At 37.6% G+C, this 21,752-nt stretch overlaps 2 protein-coding genes across 4 annotated transcripts; both read right to left on the minus strand.

Moving 5' to 3' along the window:
• Window positions 1-1,212: 1,212 nt before the first annotated feature.
• LOC306838575 (uncharacterized protein) lies at window positions 1,213-9,123 on the minus strand. Of its 2 annotated transcripts, none has more exons than XM_079366820.1 (3): window positions 4,770-9,123; window positions 2,798-2,877; window positions 1,213-2,592 (listed from the first exon to the last, which is right to left on the minus strand). In XM_079366820.1, the coding sequence occupies exons 1-3, from the start codon at window positions 7,273-7,275 to the stop codon at window positions 2,494-2,496; spliced, it is 2,685 nt and encodes an 894-aa protein (XP_079222946.1). In that variant the 5' UTR covers window positions 7,276-9,123; the 3' UTR covers window positions 1,213-2,493. The 2 variants fall into 2 exon arrangements, with proteins under 2 accessions (XP_079222946.1, XP_079222945.1); XM_079366819.1 differs by having other exon boundaries at window positions 1,213-2,595.
• A 131-nt stretch (window positions 9,124-9,254) lies between these two features.
• On the minus strand, window positions 9,255-19,699 carry LOC306838594 (uncharacterized protein). 2 transcript variants are annotated; one of them, XM_079366885.1, is made up of 4 exons: window positions 19,444-19,699; window positions 18,925-18,981; window positions 12,705-12,780; window positions 9,255-11,388 (listed from the first exon to the last, which is right to left on the minus strand). In XM_079366885.1, the coding sequence occupies exons 3-4, from the start codon at window positions 12,748-12,750 to the stop codon at window positions 10,538-10,540; spliced, it is 897 nt and encodes a 298-aa protein (XP_079223011.1). In that variant the 5' UTR covers window positions 12,751-12,780; window positions 18,925-18,981; window positions 19,444-19,699; the 3' UTR covers window positions 9,255-10,537. The 2 variants fall into 2 exon arrangements, with proteins under 2 accessions (XP_079223011.1, XP_079223010.1); XM_079366884.1 differs by having other exon boundaries at window positions 18,925-18,991.
• Window positions 19,700-21,752: the final 2,053 nt, after the last annotated feature.

Raw genomic sequence — 21,752 nt, forward strand, 5'->3', positions numbered from 1 at the left:
ATTTAATTCAAAATGATAAACAGGATAATCCTGATCGGAGGAGGATGGATCTTTGCTATTGATCTCAAAATGAAAGTGTTATCAAATCAATAAATTGATCAACCGACAAAACTATTGTCATAATTTTAAACTGCATACATTAGTATACATTTTAAACATTTTAAAATTTGAAAGTAAAAAAAAAAAAAAGACATTAAGCCGTTCCAAAGCCTGTTTCTGTTTTTTTATGCAAACATTTTATTTTTGTATATAATTTATCAGATAAGATCAGTATGAAATGGAAGTTTGGTTATTGTCCTGTCTTAGTCCCTTAAAATACTTAATACTTAATACTATGCCCATTGTTATTTTATGGTGTTCATATTCCCATTTTCCGCACTGGTAATCAGGACCTGGCAAGTTTTAGGAGTCGTACCTGGATAAAGATATACACTTTGAAAAAACAACACCAAAGTAAAATGGATAAAATGGTGCTGGATGACCAATATGGTTGTTCGCAGCCCAGATAATTCAAACTGTAACGTTCCAACTTGACTCAGGCTTTTTCAATTATGCTTGATTAATCCAGCAGTAGAAATTGAACCTAAAGAACTTTTATATCTTACCTAAACAATTATAACATTTGTAGTTGTAAGGAGCATCAGGAAAAAGTAAGTTAATTGAGTACAATCCTTTCTTTCAATCACATAGTCTCAAAATCCATCAGCTATTGTCTAAAAACATTGCCCTTTAGATAGACAGACAACTTCTCAGGGCTTGTGGTTTACCTAGACATTTAGCAACAAAGAACATCAGACCAAGACACATTTTCTGTGAGGTTCAATTATTCACTATCCAGATACAATTCGGAAGTGAGAATGGAGTTGGTGTTGAGAAACAACATAATGTTATTAACTGAACTTACATGCAGGTATCTGTTTATTAATTAAAGCTGTATGGGGGCCATGTAACAACCGTTTTTTCCCAGAAGCCATTGGCAGTTGTTGGTTGGATTGTAGTATTGTAGTATTATAACCCGACTGTTTTCCAAATAGGCCTACAAACAGAAGGCATCACATTTCTTCTAAAAGTGGCTTACTGTATCTAAACCTTCTTTCCTTTAATGTGTGAAGAACGAGTACACCCATTCTCTTAAACTTGAAAATATCATGGGATAATAAGACACAGTTTTAGTTAAAATGGTCAGAAATGAAAAAGATATTGATAGATATATTGAGATATTACTAAATGTTTATTGCCTCATATGGGTCATAATTCCTAAATGCTCTATGATGCAACGAGAATGTGGCTTTTTCCTATAAAAACCGATGTCTCTGAAACTCAAGATTTCCAGTAATCAAAGAAATTTCAAATTACAAGGTCCAATCCAAAATAAAATCAGTATGCAAAAGGATTAGGACCGCTAAATGATTTTGTTGTTGTTTTTTTTCAGTTCTGACTCATTCTCAAAATTCAGAGAACATCGTTAAAAGGAAAACATTTATTTCAGTGGCCCTATTCCTCTTCCATACATCAGGGATATTTTTTTAAAATTAGACATCACAAAACTTCCAGAGCAACCAAAACAACATGGGTGTAATAAAATGTAGTAAATCTACAAATCTTTAATATCTAATGTGAAAGTCTACATTGTACAAACATTATAAATGTTGCTTTATACCAATAAACTTCACAACATGAAAAGAAAAGTTTTGCTATACAGAGCTTGTTGCCTTCATTTGTTTTAAACTAAACAAAGGATCAGTTGTAAACAAGTACAAAATTACATGCCAATTTGTAGATTTTTACATTTAAATTTTGCATCACAAAGAAATACACACTAAAATGATATGTTGACTTTATTGTATTACCTAATGGGATATTCTGAATATTGATAGAGCTTAAATCAAATATACACTACGCAAATATATTGTAGAGTCCTTAACGACATCCTAATAGGAGAGTTGAGTCAAACTCCCTCTGGATTTGTTGTTTTCTACTCTGTGCTCACTTGGACAGGACTGCGCTTGTTTTTTATTTTACTCAGAAGAGGCTTTATTTTTGTTCTCTTTTTGAGTGAACGTGTCCCTCTTAAACAGTTGGCCAAGCTGCCACATGGAGTAAGAAGAGACAGCCCTACCTGCTCAGGGAAGCTGTTTCTAGAGGCATGGTGTTGGAGTGTCATTGCAAGCGTACAACTTACAAACAGCTTTTCAAGACTGAAGAAAGACTCTCTGTTTCGGAAGTGATTACCCCACAATATATTTACAAGGGGTATTTTTGAATGTTGCAATATTGAAATTCAGAATGGTGCATGTTTAACCAAATTAAGAGAGGTTTAAGAAAAATACTGCTTTTCTTAATTCAAGTGATGAATAACACTAGGGTTTGGACAGAAAGCACTGAAGCTGGAACTACCTTGGGGATTTTTATTATGGGATACTGATTGATCTTTGACTTTAACTCTATTAGAGAAAATATTAGAAAGGATTAAAGAAATCTGCATGCCCAGTATTAGTCCTTTTCCTGTGACGGCTGCCCGTTGATCTGGCCAGATTCCCAGCGTTGCCATAGAGCTGCCTTCTGACCTCCTGTTCTCCGTACTTTTGCCTCCTGCTGTGAGATAAGAAAGAGAAAAGGGCATTCAGGGATTAGCTCTTGGGTTAGAATGGGTTATGCTCGTGTTGACATTTAATTCTACCTTGTGTTTCCCTGATATGATAAACTTGCAACTGGAAGACCCCCAGAAACCAAGAAAAAAACAAATATGTAGAAACCAAAGAAGATATGTTTAAATTCACAAGACCTGAATCCTCACCTGTGTTTGCTCAAGTTTCTGGTCTTTCTTAGGCGGTGGCCAAAACCGCTCCAGTTTCCCCCGGGATTGACCTATACCATCTAAAGAAGGAGAAGGAAGGAGCAGAATGAGATGAAGGAACTTCGTATGAGGTAACTTAAATTCAAGGATTTGATAGTTTGAACAATACATTCCCTTTGATTATTGGACCAAATGTCAGCAGCAAACATTTGCAGACAGAGACAACCATATGATCAAATACTAATACTCATATTTCAGAACCCTCTGTTTTCTTAAAACACCTTGTAATGAAAATGTTATCTAATCAGAGATAAAGGTATAGCTCAGCTGGTAGAACAAGTGGCCCTTGCCTAATGGCACTGGTTTCAAGATGGATTCCTTGTCCTGAAGTGATATGGTGCGTGTTGCCCCCTCACGCCCAAATTTCCTCCTTCAAGCTGTCCTATAAATCAATCAATTAACGGCAAGACCCTCTTAAATATATTCAATAAGAAAAGTTTGATGCAATCCAATATTGTTACAGCTGTGTCCTATTCATGTGTTTAAACTTGATCAGAATGATTCAGATTTGGACATTTCGATCCTTGTCTCATTGTTGTGTCAGTGTTTTGAACATTGAACATTGCACTGGCGAACCTAGATCCAGTTACTAATTAGTAGAAATCTAAAAAACAAGCAGAATATTAGCTAACATGGGGTTTGAAACTAAATAACGTTTTAATAGGTAAAACAAAAGAAATACAGCCTTCCACTTTCAGTTCAATTCAAACAGATGAAACATTTCTCAGAGCTCTCATTTCCCCACAGATAATAATTATAAATGACAAAGACAAGTTATAAAGACAAACAAATTCTGTCCGAAACATGATATGTAATTCCATTATCTTCTGTTTCATGTTGCATCAACTACAAAATATGAAAAAAAATCTTTGGGAGATTTTTTTTTTTTAAATCAACAAAAAACATTTTCAACAACACATCTTAATATCTGATAAGAATCTTATCTTGAACTACTTGATGTGAACCAAACCATCACTGCCCCCAGATCATGCCAAAGTGCAGATAGAAGCCTTCAAGTTGTCATTCAACCCGATGGCAGCCGCTAGCTCAGGTCAGGCTGCTTTTAGATGGATATGCGATTAACCCTCTTTGACAGAGTTGACACTGAGTCAATACAACTTCTTAGACAACACTCTGTGATGTTAATGTAGAAAGGCAGTCATGAAAGTCCTCAGAAGGAAGGAAGGAAGGGATATGAATTCACTAAAGATCTAATGTTTATTGAAATGATTGAAGGTTCCACTAAAATGGCTTACCAACAATCATTTATTAAAAATGCTCCTCTGTAGTGTATGTATTTGCACACACTCAGTAGAATTTAGTCGAATTTATTCAGGCAGATTTTACGGGCCAAAGAATTCAGAGGTCAGGGTTGTGGCTGCTAGTTTAAAATGCATACTGGACATGTATTGACATAAAGCAGGCGGGTGTTATTTTCCATCAACACTGATTGAATATACTTGTGAACTTAATTACATTTCCCCTTAAATACTGGTAGCAATAATAGTGTTGAAAATAGAACTCTCATACTTTACAAGGGTTGATATGCATAATAAAAAAAAGGTTACAACTCATATTGTCTAAACTTTTGAATTAAGTTTTCTAAAAGGATGGCCTTTTTGTACATTGACTTTATCGTATTATAATCCTGAGTTTTAGGTCTAATACTTCTTATATTATGAGTTGATCATATGGTTCATAATCTTTACTATCAAATCAATAAAGGAGGCTAAAAATGTGCTGTATTATTTTCTGAAATGTTCTGAAGTAAAACAAAAAACACCACAACATAATAGGTATATAGTTTAAAGTATCTGTTAATTGTATTGAAACACACTTGAGTAAAACTATTAATTTACCACCCTTTACTAATAGCCATGTTAAATATGTCTTGAAGATACTGGTGACTAACCTGCAGAGAGTGCTGGTGTGAATCGAGACTTGTCTTTGTCTTGAATTTTCCACTTATTCTCTCCATACAGGGTGCTTCTCTGTTTGCGCAGCTCCTCTTCTCTTTCTTTTGCCTGCCGGATGTCCTTCTCAACTTCTGGCTGCAGAACCAGTGCTGGACGCAACTTAAAGAAGGGGTTATGTTTGAGAATAGGGGATTCTTCTGACATGTTCCCCCCTGTAGCTTCACACCTGGACTCCATAGTGAAATCATCAGCGCTTATTAGGTCCATGCTTCTGTACTGGCGTGCATGTTTATCTTGTTTTTGGTAGGGCGATAAGCGTGTTTTGTCTCTTGAACCTCCATTTGGGCTTTTTGCTCTAAATTCTTCAGGATTTTTCTTCATCTGAGGAAATTCATTCGTCCTGAAGGAATGTGTTTTGGAAAGAGGGAGACTCTTGAGGGAAAACATTTCAAGGCTACGAGTGCGTTCTAGCACTGATGGGCTAACATGACCTTTCAACAATGAGGCAGGGAATTTCCGATGCCTTGTAGGACCCTCCATGTTTTCCTGCTGGAAAGCCTCAAAGAGAAGTTTTGTTTCTTTTAACTGGCGGACTTCTCCTTTGCTGTAAGTCCCTGGGATCTTCCCCTGGTTAACCATCACCAGTTCTCTCTGAATTTCCTGACTAATTTCGTTCTGCATCTTTTGCTCAGAGAATTGGCCAGTGATCCGCTGACCTTGGCCACCTTTAGTGGGAAGAGGTTCAAGCAGGAAATTGGTCTTGAAGGGGATCTCTATCACATCTAAATCATCTGCTAGATTGAAGACACCACCAGCTCTCTGAAGGTTCTGCTTTTTCTGAGCTGCCTCATGGATCTGCTTCTCAAGGAAGGTCTCAGCAACTGAGAGTCTTGGGCGGTTGGATACAAGGGGGTTTTGCTTGGAAGGCATTTCATCGATAGAAGACCATTCTGCATTTCCCCAGATTTCACTTCCATCATCACCATCAGAGTTACCCAACTCTGGTCCAGCAATTGGGCAATCCTCTGGCTTTACTGACATTGTTGGCAAAGACGACCATGCTTTTGTTTCACAGCGTTCACTTTCATTATTTTCCTCTTCCATTATGTTTGGTTTTGCTGCACCATCCTCAATAGTGTGAAATCGATTCTCATTTACGCCTGTTAGATCATCCTTTCTTGCTTTTGTATCGTCTTCTTCAGTCCCAGTCACACCTAGTTTTTTATCTGTCACCCCAGGTACAGCCTGCTGGTTCTCTGGTTCATGTACATCCTGTCGTAGTTGCACCAGTTGCAAGCGTTGAAGCAGCTGCTCGCCTTGATGGATGTTAGAAGCTATTCTCCTGCTTCCTGGTTCCTGCTCAGCCTTTAAAATGGTCTCTACAGAGCCCTCAGAGATGGGGAGTCCGGGTAATAGTGTTTCACTAACCCCGCTCTCTCTTCTAACCCAGTCATATTTTGTGAGCTTGTAGTTCAAAGATCTGGTGTCAACATGCTCATCTTCACCAATCACCTCTGTAACAGTCTCTGAAACATGTGATTGATTCGTGGCTTCATCCACACTGTTTTGTTTGTGCTTGCAGATCTCTTGTGGCCCTGAGGATTTTAAATCATCATCTCTGTCTCTGAGACTAGACCGTGTGAGGACATTTTTCTTGACTTCACAATTTGCCTTTTCTGCTGTTAGTTTTGAATTTGTCTCAGCCACTACAGAAATGCCATCTGATTTAGTTTTTTTTCTGTCTTTGAGAACATAGCTCTCTTTTTCTGAAATTTCCTGAATTCTTTGGGGTACCTGTTTTGAATATGTGTCGCTCTCCACCTCAACTTCTTTCCAATTTTCCGGTCTTTCACTCAAAATTTCAATGTCCCCACGGTCATCAGTTAAATCCAAGTTCCTTGCTGTGTTGTCCTGATGGTTTCTTCCATGTGGCTCATAACATATTCCCATCAGACTACCTACACTCTCCATTGAGGATGGGTCTTGGTCTCTGCTTTTTGTTGGAGCGGATTCCTTGTCTTCAGAAATAGACGCTGTCTCCATAGACTCCTTAGAAGTCTTCTCTTTACTTGCCATCAACTCATCCAGCTCGTTGTGTGCTGCCATTAACTGCTTCTCACTATGATGCCAGTCTAAGCCATCAGGATTAGCCTCAGCTTTTGTGGCGTCAGCTGCCCCATTAACAAAGGTTAACTTGGAATTATTTACTGTTCCATCAGTGCTGCCCTCTGCTGGAGGCAGAGGATCCATGTAGGAAGGAGAAGACGGAGTAGGTAGCTGGATGAAAACACCATCCACATCCTCCATTCCTCTGTTGACACTGGTGATCATTGCCTGGGCAGACGGAGTGACAGTGGTTTCATCCTGAGGTCCCTCACCACAGGTTACTGACAGGCTTTCTATGTTTTCTGTTCCATGTTTGGAGTCCATCTTCATCCACAAACCATCATCATCCTGCGACACAGAACCTCGTGGCTTAGGTCTGGGATCACTTTCTTCCATGGTGACAAGACTTGAAACACTTCAAGGTTATCTTTTCCCCTTTAAGAGACAGAAAAGTGTAAGGAAAAGAAGGTTGAAAACGAAAATTAAGTGCAAAGAAATGAAAAAAGTAATATAATCAAACCTTGTTGGATAGCAGATACAGTCTAACATTTTGTTTTGCCTACCAGAACTTTGTATGCTGGGCAAAATATTATGTTAGAAAAAGCAACAAATACAAGATGATGGCAATGCCTATTTAACCATTCAGTCAATCAATCTTTATTTGTATAGCGTCAATTTATAACAGGTGTTATGTCGAGACACTTTACAAAAAGCAGGTAAAGGACCTTACTGTTTGTCTGTTAACATGAACAAAAGAGCAGGTATCGAGACCATGCTCATCGTTATGTTTACAAAAAGCAGGTAAAGGACCTTACTTATTGCTATGCCATTGCATTAAGATAGAAAAAATATTTTTTTCCCCACAACAAAAGTAATCTTTAAGGACAAAACCAATTAATTGTTCCTTAATGTTGCATGTTCCCACTCAAACATTCCCAGTTGCATATTCCGTATTACATTCATTTATCTGCTTTGCCACATAGGAAACTTATCTTTCTTGTAAAACACAATCCATTTTGATTAGGTGAGACCACTAAGAAGAACTCCAAGGACAACATTTGTTTTAAAAAGCACAGCATTTATGATGGAGCTCCATCTCTTTTCCTTTTACAGCTCGGCATGTGTTGTTTTGTTGACTCTTCTCCCCTGCTGTGACCTAGCAAAGCCAATTCTGCTGACAAAAGGGAAGCTTAATCGGCTTTGCCTTTTCTATTTTGGCATGCGCACCATGTACAGTATTTTCTTTCCATAAACGCTCTCATTATCTCACCAGTTTGCTTGTTGAGAAAGTTGTTTTAACACTATTCTGTTGTTTATTACAGACCTTTACTCATAAGTCATAGTGACTTCCTGAAAGTGCTTTGTGACCAGCCTGTAACTTCAAATTCACTCTGATGTTTGCTAGACAACATGCATGCACTATGAAGCATCTTTTTTTTTCTTTAAAAAACAACAACAAAAACATTGTCCTTTATGATCAGAGACATGACTTCATATCTATGAGGCTATATTTACACCTTTATTCAGGGGATTAATGCCAACTCTATTTCAGGATTACCAACAGGATTAACATAACGTATGTCAAGCTTGAGCAACGGGACATATTAATCTGCCTTAAAGAGCTTTACCTGTATATTCCATCCTCTCTTCATAAAAGACATTCTCTTAACAGCTATTATGGCAATGTTTTCAATGGTTTGAAACAATATTAAGAAACATTATTGTCTTTCCTAAGAACTAAAATAGAACTGCAAATGCTGCTTCACGATTCCAATATTTAGATTTAGGTATATGAAAATGACAGCTGTTTTGGAAGTTAATTTATTCCAATAGTATATCTATTTTTAATATAATAAGAAAACATTAATCTTAACATAACATCTTATTGCTTCACTGATTGTTCTTGCTATAACCATGTAAGACTGTACTTATAGTATCTGGCTCTCATCCGGGTGAGAAAGTAGTTACTACTAAATATCAAACAAAGGCAAATATTTCAAAAGAAGAGACCTACCTGCCTGTAAGGGCTGGAATTCTCCCAAGGTGTGATGCAGTAGTAGCCAACACAATGGAAAAATGAATCATCCAGCTGAGGATCCAGCTGATCTACTTAGCACCTGCAATCTCCTCTCCACTGTACCACGTGTGCAGCAACAACACTGCTGTTTGTTTGATGCACAGTTCGAATGACCCCTTGTAGCATTAAAGTGTACTTACACTTTTTAAAAAAAATTAAATACCTCTCTATAGTTTAATTCTAATTATAGATATGACTTGATAACATAACTAAATCTGTGTTGTTATATGGTCATTTTCTGTAGCCTAAACATCCAGTGCAAAGAATGAGTTGCAAATAAAAGACATACAAATAATAAAACCCTTCAAAAAATGTTTCTTTCACAATTAAAGTACTAAATGACATGTTTTGCCACATTTCACATGGCTTACATGCAGTCTTAAAGCTGCAACAATTAAAGAAAATCTGGTGAAGAAATACAAAAAGTTCAATCACGTGCGTAAAATAATAAGGTTCAATTTAAGAATGAAAAGTTACTGTTCACCAGCAAAGCACAAAAACAAGACACAGAAAGAGGCAGCTATGGCTAATTAATTAATCGTGTTTATTTACCTAATTACTAATAAAACGTGTTTTGCATTGTCAAGGAGCATTTAGTCTTTTCTTTTTGCTGAGCTAAATCGAACCAGCTGCTTGCTGTAGAATTAGAGACTATCTTTCTTGTTGTCTAATCCTCAACATGAAACTAAGTGTATTTCTCAAATGTCATCCTATTGTTTTGAGAATGTTTGCAAGGAGATACATATGTGAAAAAACTAAAGGAGTGAAATCTCAAACTCCTGAGCTGTAGATTAAAACACCAAATTTACCCCAAATTCATGGACATTGTTAGTGTGCTAACTGGTAGCTACAGCCCTGAGTTGTATTTAGCTGTATTTAAAGTATTTAATGTATTAAGCTTAGTTTTCAATAATAGCATTTTTTTTAAAGAAAAGTAAGCACACACTCAGTTAGGCTAGTCTGTAACATGTTCTTCATCTGCTTTTTCTATTCCTAAGGCAAACGGTTTTTAATATATGAAACATTTATGGCTGATTATAGGCACAGGACAGGATTTAAGGCAGGGGTGTCAAACTCCAGTCCTGGAGGGCCGGCTTCCTCAGACTGTTAGATGTCTCCCTGCTCGGACGCAGCTGAATCCAATGAGTGACTCGTTATCAGGCTTCTGCAGAGCTTGATGACAACACATTGGTTTAAAGCAGGTGTGTTAGAGCAGGGAGACATCTAAAAGTCTGAGGAAGCCAGCCCTCCAGGACTGGAGTTTGACACCTGTGATTTAAGCATTGAGACGTCTCCATTCCTGCAGTGGTGCATGATGTTGAAATTCTCAGCTATGTCCACCAGAGGGCGGAAGTGGATTTGAATGGTCCCTTGGAGTGACTGACAGTCCACATCTGCTATAAAAGCTAAAAAATAATAAAAGTGTTTTTCTTTGGAAACGCTGGATGATCACAGCCATTGTGAGAATATACCAAGCAAAGGTTTTTTCTGTCATATAAGTCAATAAGGCATTGATGCATTATTCAAAATTACAAAGTAGAAACAATCAGACTGATGAAGCAGTTTCTCTGCATCATGTTTCTACATGACAGAGCAGCACTGACAGGTCTTGCGTTTGGAAGTGGTCTCCCCCTTTGCTTTTGCAGATGAAGATGAATCATGTCGAACCTTTTCCCCTTCCTCTCCCTGGACTTTAGCTCCTGCCCCGTTCCCCTCCAGAAGAACTTCCTGAAACACTTCCTGAGGGAATTCTTTCCCCAGCGGTGATGGTTCGGGATCTAAGACATGTTCCTCTCCTTCCTCAGTGATCATCACCCGTTCCACAGTGAGCATGCCTTCATGGTCGCTTGGATCCTGACACTGGTCAGCTGTGTCATCAGTGTATCCCAGGAACAGAAGAGTGACAGGGCCTTCCACCAGCTTTTGATCGAACACATTATCAGCCTCTCCTGCAATGTCACCAACTGCTGTTATGCTTCTGTCCTCATTTATATCCCCCTTATTTTCCATGCTTACAGCATAGTTGTCTGTCCCCAACTCGGCTTTCATATTGTAGCTTCTAGTACTGTCAAACTGTGTATTATCCTCCTCTGATATGGCATGACAGGCAGAAAAAGATGGGACTTTTCCCTCCGGAGTTGTCCTGGCATCTTCATTCCCTGTCTTTGTCCCTGTCTTGTTTGGTGTGACGTCAACCTCGTCCAAAAGCACTTTCATGCCAACCCCATCGATCACGCTCAAGATCTGACCGAGCTCTTCAGTTGAGGGTTGACCTCCCACTTCTCCCACAGCATGGATACTCTTCCTGCCATCGTCAAAGACAGTATTGGCCACAGGAGGTCCAGCTGGTGTGGACACAGGGGTCACTGACCTGACGACAGTAGCACCTGTCTTAGGGTCTCTCTCCACCTGCACAGCTAGTGTTCCAAGGACTGAAATATGAGAGGAGAGAATGGAATTTCAATTACCTCTTTCATGCTTGGTGTCCACTTGGTCCAAGTTAATGGATCAACATGTTTACCTCACTTCCTTTGGTTTTATTATATTAGTAGGCTATGTCTCGTTACTTTTAGACAACCTAAATTCAAAATGGCATGCACATGTGCCTAACGAATAACTGCCTAAAGAGTTTGCTTTTCAATTGAGTTTCAATTGCTCACATTTAACAAATGTACTTGTACTGAGTTCTAAGAAAGGACTTTCGTGTAAATGTATTTCTGTGACTAAAACACATGGAGTTAGGCTTCCATGAAACAAATACGTTTCTGTCTATTGGGTCTACATTGGCTTTTGATGTTGATATCCTTTATTTTTTGTTTCATTGAAACAATAATTCATTTTTTTTATTTATACAGATAAACATTATATAGTTGCATGAAGTCCACAGTAGACCGATTTCAATCTCCCTCAGTATACGTATATTAGTATGTTTTCTTTTACTTGTTACAAACAGAAAACATACCTATAAATATTTGGGATGAAACATTCTACTTGATTTCGTCCATTTAATATTCCATGCCTGATAGGACTGAGAATTCAAAATGCAAGGGGAAAGACAACTCTCAAGGCGCTGTTACTGAAAAATATGTACATTTTAAAATTCTCACTTCAGGACAAGTTCTCTTCATCTAAATAAACTGTCCAAACATTTCTCTAAAGTCTGGGTGTTAATAACAGTTGAGAGATAAAAAGGTTAATTCCAGGTCAAAGCTTTATGGGCTTGTGAGCTGCCAAACTGGACAGTATAAAGAGACACAATAAGTAAAACACAGCATATTTTCACTTCACACAGACCTCAGCTCAATAAAACATGAACACACAGGAATAAGTAAGTGGAGCTATGAATATAACATTGTTCTTGAGTCTTACTTTTCAGTCCCTTTGTTAAATCACAACCCGAGGGCAGAGCCATATTAAATAAAGGGGTCAGCATTTGCAAGAGGCAAATAGATGCAATTCTGCAGCCTTAGTTCCTGCTTTAAATGACTCATTAATCCGGTTTTATCCATTTAGCCTCAGTTTCAGAACTGCTACATCAAGGGCTTTAGTCAGACAAGGTATTTAGCACTCATACAATGTCATCATTTTGGACAATATAAACTTCAGGGGACTATCATTTTAAATCAAAAATACTTCACACATGACCTCAATATTCTCAGTTTTAGCTATGGTAACCATATGAACCACACTAAATACTGATCATATACATTTATCATAAGTTACAGTAAAGCCTTCTACCATCTCTCACCTGATCGGCCATCCTTCCCACTCTCATGAAACATCCTTTCTGCCATTAGAGAAATGATCCTCAGTGTTGCTATTCACTAAAAAGAAAATGAACATTGTTAATGTCAAGCTACAATATGATGAAAATGAAATTCAGCTTTGATTTAAGTATGTACATCACACCCTGAACGAAAAAAATAAAATAAAATTTGGTCAGAATATAAAGATGGATTGTGACCAGTGACGTATAAAGGATGTCCAAAATCGGCAAAGATTTAGTTGAGAAAGAAGACATTTCTAAGTGCTCTCTATGTTCAGACACTTATAACAAACACACAGTCTTCTCTCTTTCTGCGGCCCTCACAAACCTGTACCTCACCATAAATATTTCAGGAGTCATTATCACAGCTGAGACTAGCTGAGCCCCATTAAGTTAAAGCAGGCTGAGGTTATTTTGCTAGACAGCCATTTTAGTCCTGCTGTCACGTGACAGCATAAATTGGGGCGGTATAGTTAGCCAAGCATTTGTTGGGGTTTAAAGTTCACATGCTATGAAGCATTAATGCTTAATGTAACAACATATACTGGCTCACAGTTGAAATTCTTCACCAGCCAGTCGTGTTGTGGTTTATATCTATCAGTATTTCCTTTGAAATTATATAGTAACTTTGGCTTTGAAGGGGGCAACAACATGAAACAGCCAAAAAGGGGAGTTAAAAGGGGAGGTCTAAAAATATGTTTTCCAGGCTACACATGCCACTAGAATATTGTATGTATCCTCTCAGTTGTTGTAACAACAGAAGCAATAGGTTGAGTAGAGCAATGAGAGATTGTTCAGTAATTAGCTGAGTATGGAAGTATCATTTTCTTCAAGGGGAACAAAATGTAAAAAAAATCCAGAGGCTTTCCTGAGACATCAAATTCACAGGAATGTGATTGACTCGAGGTCAGTACCTTTAACTGTGACCCTTCAACACATATGACTTCCTCTTCGAGTTGAGTTTACTGAGATAATAAAATAAACCTCTTTACTTCTAATCTAGAAAGTTTAAATGGCGTTAGCTATGCTTTGAAGGTTTTAATTTACCCTGATTTTTAAGTCTGGGGTCAAATTAGACACAGCTAATTGCTTACCAAACAGAACATGCCTTGTGAAATCTAAAGTGGCTGAGAAGTGGTGTATTGAATGCACTAAATTCATTGAGGTTTTGCACCTTATTGAATTGAAGTTTTATGCCTTTTGTGCTTTTCACAGGACAAGCAAATAGTGCCGTTCTAAAAGAACACACATATGTACACTAAAGCAAATGTCCCATACATGCATATCAAGACAACAGCCTTGCGCTCCATTATTAAAGGTTAAACAACTAAATTAATCATTTAAATTAATTAATTAATTATTGTTTATTGAGTTTCATTTTTTTAAATATTTTTTTGTCATAATTTTATATTTAAGGCTTAACATACAGTAGGTTCAAAGTTCCTTTGAAGTAATTAATCAAAACATGTTTTTCATAACAGTGCCATGACAAGAAGCAAATGGGGTGCCACATTTAGTTTTGTAAGTATTTGTAAATTGTAATTTCAATGTTGTAAATTAGCATGTTTACTTTTTTCTTTTTTACACTGATATTCATAAAACTCAAGCTCCATTGAAAAAATCCAAATACATAAATAAATGAATAAATTAGAATGGGAAAGACTTTGCAAACATTAATGACTCAAACTTTGGACACCTCTGAGAACAGAGGTGTACAAACTATAGACTCTAATATATGAATAATTAACAAACTTGGTTAAGCTTAAGGGTAAGTTTAAGCCCTGGAAAAAACTTTGAAACTGTCTGTTTTCTTTAATTCATAAAAAACAAACAGGACTTCTGTATTATTATTCAGTAGTTGCAGGGAAATGTTTAGATGAGATTTACTCATGCAGAGCTAAATCACTGGCAGAACTGTTCTAAATGTTTTAATTCATGATACACCATTCCAAAACACTCATAACCCAGTTTAAAAAGCTCGTAAACTAGTTTCTGTGTGCTGTATAACTTAGCCGGAGGCCAACATGAGTAGCATGGTTTGCTCTGACCCCTATTTTATACTCACTACCAAATTAGTCAAGACTTTAAAGTTCCAGGCTTTGAGGAGCAGTTCAGCCAAAGGGTGACATGTTGCTGTTTACTCACCCGCTGCCTTCCCTACATCTCAAATCCTAAAATTTCTTTGAGCTTTTTATTTCTGTCTCGAAATTTTTAAGCACCATTTTGCAAGACAAAAATGAATACTATAATAATTATAATAATAATAATAATAATTGCTACAATCACAAATAATCACATTTTAATTGCATGTTTAAAATTCAATTAACTTGCTTTTAAAAATAAACATCGTTAGGCTTTTATTTTGAATTTGTATTCTGTTTAAAGGTGAGTGTTTGAATTCAACCTGCTTTTATTTTGAAATATGGGAAGGACCTTCTTGTAAATCAAAGGTGAAGGAAAAGGAAACTCATTACAGATTACACATGAATTGAAATCGGCGAAATGGAACAATAAAGAGCGAAATGTTAGGTGATATTATAACTGAGCTGTCTTGGAGATTTTTTAAACTGAAATGAGACTCTCAGAGATGCAGCAGGGGTTTTCTTTTCTATCTGTGTGACATCAGGGAGACACGGAAGGAGCTTATCCACAGGGTGCCGAAAGATGCATGGAATTTATCACAATTTTAAAAATTCATGCATTAATTACATACCTAACCGTGATTAACTAGAAATTGCTAACAGCCTTAATCAACACCAAAGATGAACATTAGGATTCTTAACATAAATGATTCATAGCAGTAGCCTAGAAGAACACGACACTTTGACTTGGATGTGTGTTTGTGTCCTTGGCTACAATCACACTGTCACATGGCTGCCTTCTAGCCAAACTGGTCATGGCCAATTTCAGAGTGTATCTGTGACAAAAATAATGTAATCCCTCCTTCATGGCTTCATTGCAAATATTTGCATCTTGCGAAATAGACATGTGAACCTTGGATATTTTCAGCTGTGTGCCTACAGAGTGTAACTTAAAACCATGAATGTTTCAGTGCCAACCACATAAGGAATATGTCAAACAAACACTTTGATGTAATACATTTGTGACTGCTTCTTAAATATGCTCTTTATGTTATGCACACAAAGCTGTGTGAACTTCTTTTGCCTTTTAGTACTAGTCAATGCGTGAGGCTGTTGAAGGAAAGTCTCAGTCATGCTATTTCTCTGAGTCACACCATCTAGAACTTTGTATAGTACTTCTTGAAAAAATCTTCTTAATAATCCCTGTGTTTAAATCAAAAGAAATGATCAGACATGGGATAGGAATAAATGTTTGGTCAGTTCACGTGAAATCAACAATAAAATGCCATTTAACCCCTATTTTACAGCAGTGCTGCTGTTGTCTGTAGTAAGTATAGAAAAGTGTAAGACTGGACAGTTATTTTTTAAACCAGTATTTTACAACTTTTGACTACCATTACCACTCTCTGACGCCCTGTTTGCACTACAACGATTTACCTCCAAAAACAGCAACCTTTTGTAACATTTTGGCTGTTCGTTTACAAAGGTTGTTTTGGTGTCTGAAAAAACAAGGATTTGAAAACTGGTCCCAGAGTTCAAACTATTGGAAATGGCACCATTGACATGTAAGCTAATAAATTGCTGGTCTTTCCAAAAATTGACCTTACGTACATGTACATTAAGCTTTCAGTCAATAGTAGTATATGAGTAGGTGGACTCCAACAACAATCACAGACTCCAGATTCCTGTTTGTGCTTATCACTCCCTGTTGACATTTTTTGGAAATGTACTCTTTAGAGCTTAGGGTCACTTGGAATAAAAACCCCACCTCATCTTCCATCCACACAGACATTTGTGCTTCAGACATTTCCTTCACCTCATTTTGCTGTTGAATTTGTTGTTTCATTAAAAAGTCAAACTGCCAACAACTTTTCAGTGGTTTTAGCTGATCCGTTTTAATGTTGGCTTACCAAAGCTTTCTGAACGGAGAACTTTGTTATAAATGAATACGGAAAATGACTCTGTTTTTCGAAGGTAGTCTCATTTACAGTACATGTGGCCTATGTGGAAGTTGTGTCGGCGAATGTGAATTCCCCTAAATCCAGAAAAGAGAAGTGCAGAAAGGCAAATGTTAGCCACACTAATAAAATTAAGGACCATCATCCCTATGGGGAACTACCACACAGTGGGTGTATGGTGTAAACAAGGTAACCATCACCCTATCAGCCAACCCATAACCTACTCCAGATATTGGAGGTAAGGCTATACTTCTACTCTACTCAGGCAGAGTCAAAGCCTTCACAATATACTGTACTTTGTGAAGAAGAAAACTGATTGGTTAGTAGTGTTGGGCTTCTATACTGGTTCTTCTCCTATCTCAAAGCATTAACTAATTCAAAGCAGGAAATATGTGCATTACCCTGGTGATGTCACCCCCTCCCAAAAGAAAAAAAGTGAACTATTTATTTTGCTAAAACCAAGTGTTAATGCTAATGTTGCCTTAAAATTCTTTTATCACAGCAAAGGCATCCAACTTCTTCTTCAGATGGCTTCCAAGCAATTGTCGAACAATCAGTGTTTCTGTGTCAAATAGGCAAGCAGGCTACTGTTGTCAGACAGAGACAGTAAAAAGCCTAGAGGCAAAGCCATGCAGATCCTTGAGAACAAAAACAATCTGTCAATCAAACAAGCCTGTAGTGTCAGGTGTAACAAACTGAGACCTGGTAGTCAAGATTGTAGGTGAACTCAGACTGTAGATACATTTAACACACATCTGTGTCAGGTGGGACAACGAAAAAACAAATAGTGGTTAAAGTAAATCTACTTGGAATGCTGACATTTCCTTCGGGCTCGAGTTTGAGAAAGTGACAAATTCTGTCTAACATTTAGCTGCCACAAAAAAGAGGCAGTGTTATATCTCTAGGCTAAAACTTATTCAGCTGCAGTGGTTGATGATGTGTCCCTGCCGCCAGCAGTGCACTCGCCCTAAGGCAAAGGGTTGTTGGAGAAAGCAGATATGTGTTGCACTCTGTTTGTGTGGGAGGTTGTTACAGTATGCATGAAGCAGCACTGGGGTACATAGATAATGTAGGTTGTTATGTGTTGCTTATTTTTTTAAAGCATGTCCTGCAGGGAGCATTGGAGTAGTTAATGTGATGCATAAAGGCTCAGTGCAAAGAATCCCCAACCCAGTTCAACATCCTTTTCTCCTGTTTGTCAGCAACACTTTCCCTTGCAATTTCGGTTACTTTGCACTTTATACTTAACACTTTCCAACACTTGTACATCCAGAGTTTCCATTTAATGTATTATCACTGTATTAGTATGTATTACTTCCATGGTTCTCCAGCTGTAAATCAACAATCTTGTGCTGCTGGGAGTAAATCAGCCAAACTAAATCAGAGGGACCCCTCCCTGAACACTTGAGCTGCTGAGCAGCACAGCTTGGCAACAGTCATGAGACATGACATTACTTTACATGAGGATGGAACACATAAGGGTTAGATTTTCAAAATTAAGCTGCTGGACATGAGGAAACAATGTAGACAAAATGGGTTGATTCAAACCCCACAATTGCATTGTTCGGATGAGCTTTAAAGACGAGAGGATTGATACCACGCTTTACTTGCTGTTTAGATGGTTAATGGACTTTAGCTTGTTTAGCGCTTTTAGTCTTCTGATTACTCAAAACCTCTTTACACCTTAAGTATCCTAAGGTGTCTTGCTAAAGGACACTTTGGACATGTGGCTGCATGAGCTGGACATTGAGCCCCCAAACCCTCCGGCTGAGAGACAACTGACTCGACCAACTAAGCCCCAGCTGCCCTTTAGCTTAGCTTTTCTTCGCATAAAGACTGAATATGTTTAGAAAGAGCAAGCTCACTGCTATAAAATATTGGGTTCTTTTCTAATAGGAAAACAGAATATAATTATTACACTGAAGTGTTTTTATCCCTTTGTGGGGTTTTTTAGGGTTAAAAAGTTAATCACAGCCCTTTACTCAGATGCTTGGTAGGCAGCTCTTTTTTTGTTAAAGACTAATCATTCCCCTTCTTCTAGAAATCTTTAATTTTCTCATTCATCTCGTGTTACAAGGTGAACAAGTGTGTTTTTCAAAAAGGCAAGACTTTTTGTTCGGGGAGGATTTATATTACTGAGAAGAACAGTGTAGCTTAAATCACCTTGTTCTGGGATGTTCTCATCCAATCCTCCTCCAGAAGTCTCTTCTTCTCTTCCTGCTGTTGACACCTCTCCAAGCATAGGAAGAAAAAAATGAAGAGGTAATGTAAAGAAAAAAGAAACATGTATACTTTTGGGACAAAAGGTCTTTTTCTTAATTGTCATTAAAGAGAAGGTGAATAAAAGAGGAATAATCACTTTTACATGGTGCGATTGACTTTTAAGAGTGCAATTAGACAGCTACACCACTATGAAAGAAAATCTAACACTAAAACAGGATTGTCACATCTCATTTAAAAATCTTCCCTGCCATAAATTTCTCTTTTTCCAAATTGCCACTAGCTCTGCTAGTTTAGTAATGTCAGCAGCTATCACACAAAAGTTACAAGTATTGCAAGAGACAATTTAGTTTACACTCCCTTTTGACACATTCTGTTAGTGAGGGATTGTCTTCAGTCATTTCTGTAGTTGAATGCACAAACATTGTGACAATATCTTACATTTTCAAGAATTCTACTCACCACTCAGTCTTAAAGAGCCTCCTGTTGATTGTCTCACAATACACTTTGTTATTCCAAAAGAAGGTTACAGTATATGAACTTTTACAGCTGCAGATGCTGATTTTCCTTTTTACTTCTTCTAACAGACAGAACTTCACCCAAGAACACTATACTTATGGCGGTGGGTTACACCCTATTTCTAATATAATTCTTTGGTAACACCCCTCTGTAGTCATGGTCCCTAAAGACAAGGAATTCTTCTGTATGAGAGCAGAGAACTGAGAGACGGAGCGAGAAAGAAGGAGAGAGGGAGGGTATTTTTAGTGGACGAGACCGACAGATTAAAGCAGGGAGATACAGCTGGTGGAGTGCAGGAATGCCGAGAGAAATAGTTCAGTGACGCAGCACATTGTATGCATGCTGATACTTTATCTGTACTGTTAATACAAGCTGCGTCCATGCTGAGGTCCACTGCAGACCGTCGTCATTTCTGGCTAAGTGGGTCACTTGTTATTGGGCAGATTTTGCTTTCAAAAAAGGTCAAAAAGGATCCACTCAGACCCTCCAACCTTTCATTTCACAGACCAATGATTATTGGCCAGAAAGTTAACTGGAAAACGTTCTTTGCACGCTCACTTGAGGCAGTGCAGATCTCATGAGACCATTGGGCTGAAGTGACATGAGAAAATGTTAGTGCTGTAAGATTATTTTTGACATGAGGCCAGAGTTCATGTTGTTTTAAGGCAGACTGGGTTGGACAGTAAAAGTGAAAAAAGAAACAGAACATATTAATCCCATGATAAACTAGGACATGTCATGTTTATTTTTCGTTAATCTTGGACTCAAATACAGTGTGAATAGGTCAACACACATAGTTGCAGAACTGTATACAGTCAGACTCCAAACATATGTTTCAATAGGCTATAGCATATGGTTATAAAGGGTAAGTGGAGTGTCAGATGATGAGGGACAGAGCTGACACAAAACGTCCCATGTGACATAAATTTTTCATCAACTTTTTTTAATTTACATGAGTTTGTGATGTAATGTTATGAAAAAATAAAAAATAATCTCACCTAAAAATAATGTAACCTGGGTACAAGTATGAGTTTTTAACCTGACTTACTTCTAACTGACACACCTGCTTTGGTTCAAACAATGTTATCCTTTGCCAACACACCTAAAAACATAGATGTTGTTTAGAGAGTTACTGAAACTTAAACTAAAGGACTTATTTTGTATTTAAAGCACCAAAAAAGAGCAAAAGTTACTCATGACACATGTAGATGAGTAGAGCAAAAGACAGACAGTGTCACTTTGTTTTACAAAAGCCTAACCAAGAACCATGATGCTGTGAAAACTTCAGTGTTTCACATGGTGCTTTCTTATGGTTATTCATATACAGTATTTCATTGTTTTAGAGTCAGTGGCATTAGCACTTCTGTCAAGTATGAAAACTTGTTCTTTAAAATACATTGCAATATTCTTAGTTTATAAAAAAGATAGAACTCTAGTCATTCAAAAAAAAAATGTTCAGTCATTTGGTCTTTTTTCAGCAAAACAGGTTCTAATTGGACATTCCTAAAATCTGCGATGAATGCTGATACTATTTTTTATTTATAAGTGGAGATTGCAAATTTATTTTTCATGTGACAAACTTCAGTCAACCCTTACATGTATTAACTTTTTAATCTCTTGCACAATATCCTTACATTCCCTGTTCAAAGAGGCCAAAAATGTTTGTTTACTCTTTAATAGCTAGAAAAACAAGATTTTCAGTAATTTTGCTCATATTCTTACCTTTTTTTTTTGGCATTTTCAATACCTAGATTTGGGTTATGTTTGTGTTCATTTAATATTTTAACAGGTTATAGTTTCAGGCTGTAGTTGGAGCAACAAAAGTAAAACATGGCCTTAGATCTAGATGTATGTATATGTTGCACTGGATTAGCAGGACGATAAATGAAGATTGAGATTGAATGAAATTGCCCAATACAGCGCGGCACTATATTGCCTACTGTAATGTTATTCCTCTCCCATGGGTGAAACAAGGCCAGGTATGATACAGAGGCAAATGCAGACCCAGGAGGAGAGTTCAATAATCAATCCTTTATTGTAAGCAGGTTTGGTACACGGTCAGTCAGATAGGCAAACAAAACCAGAGGAGCAGGCAGGAGCCATACACAAGATCAAGAAAAAGGAACGCTAGGATGAGGTAACACAAGGGAAAACACTACGAACTGGCAACACGAGGGAGGAAACACAGGGCAGTCAGGGAGAAATGAGATACAGGTGCGGGTAATCATGGGCGGGGCTTGACACACAAGGTG

Source organism: Symphodus melops, assembly GCF_947650265.1.
Source record: "Symphodus melops genome assembly, chromosome: 17".
NCBI classification, from domain to species: domain Eukaryota; kingdom Metazoa; phylum Chordata; class Actinopteri; order Labriformes; family Labridae; genus Symphodus; species Symphodus melops.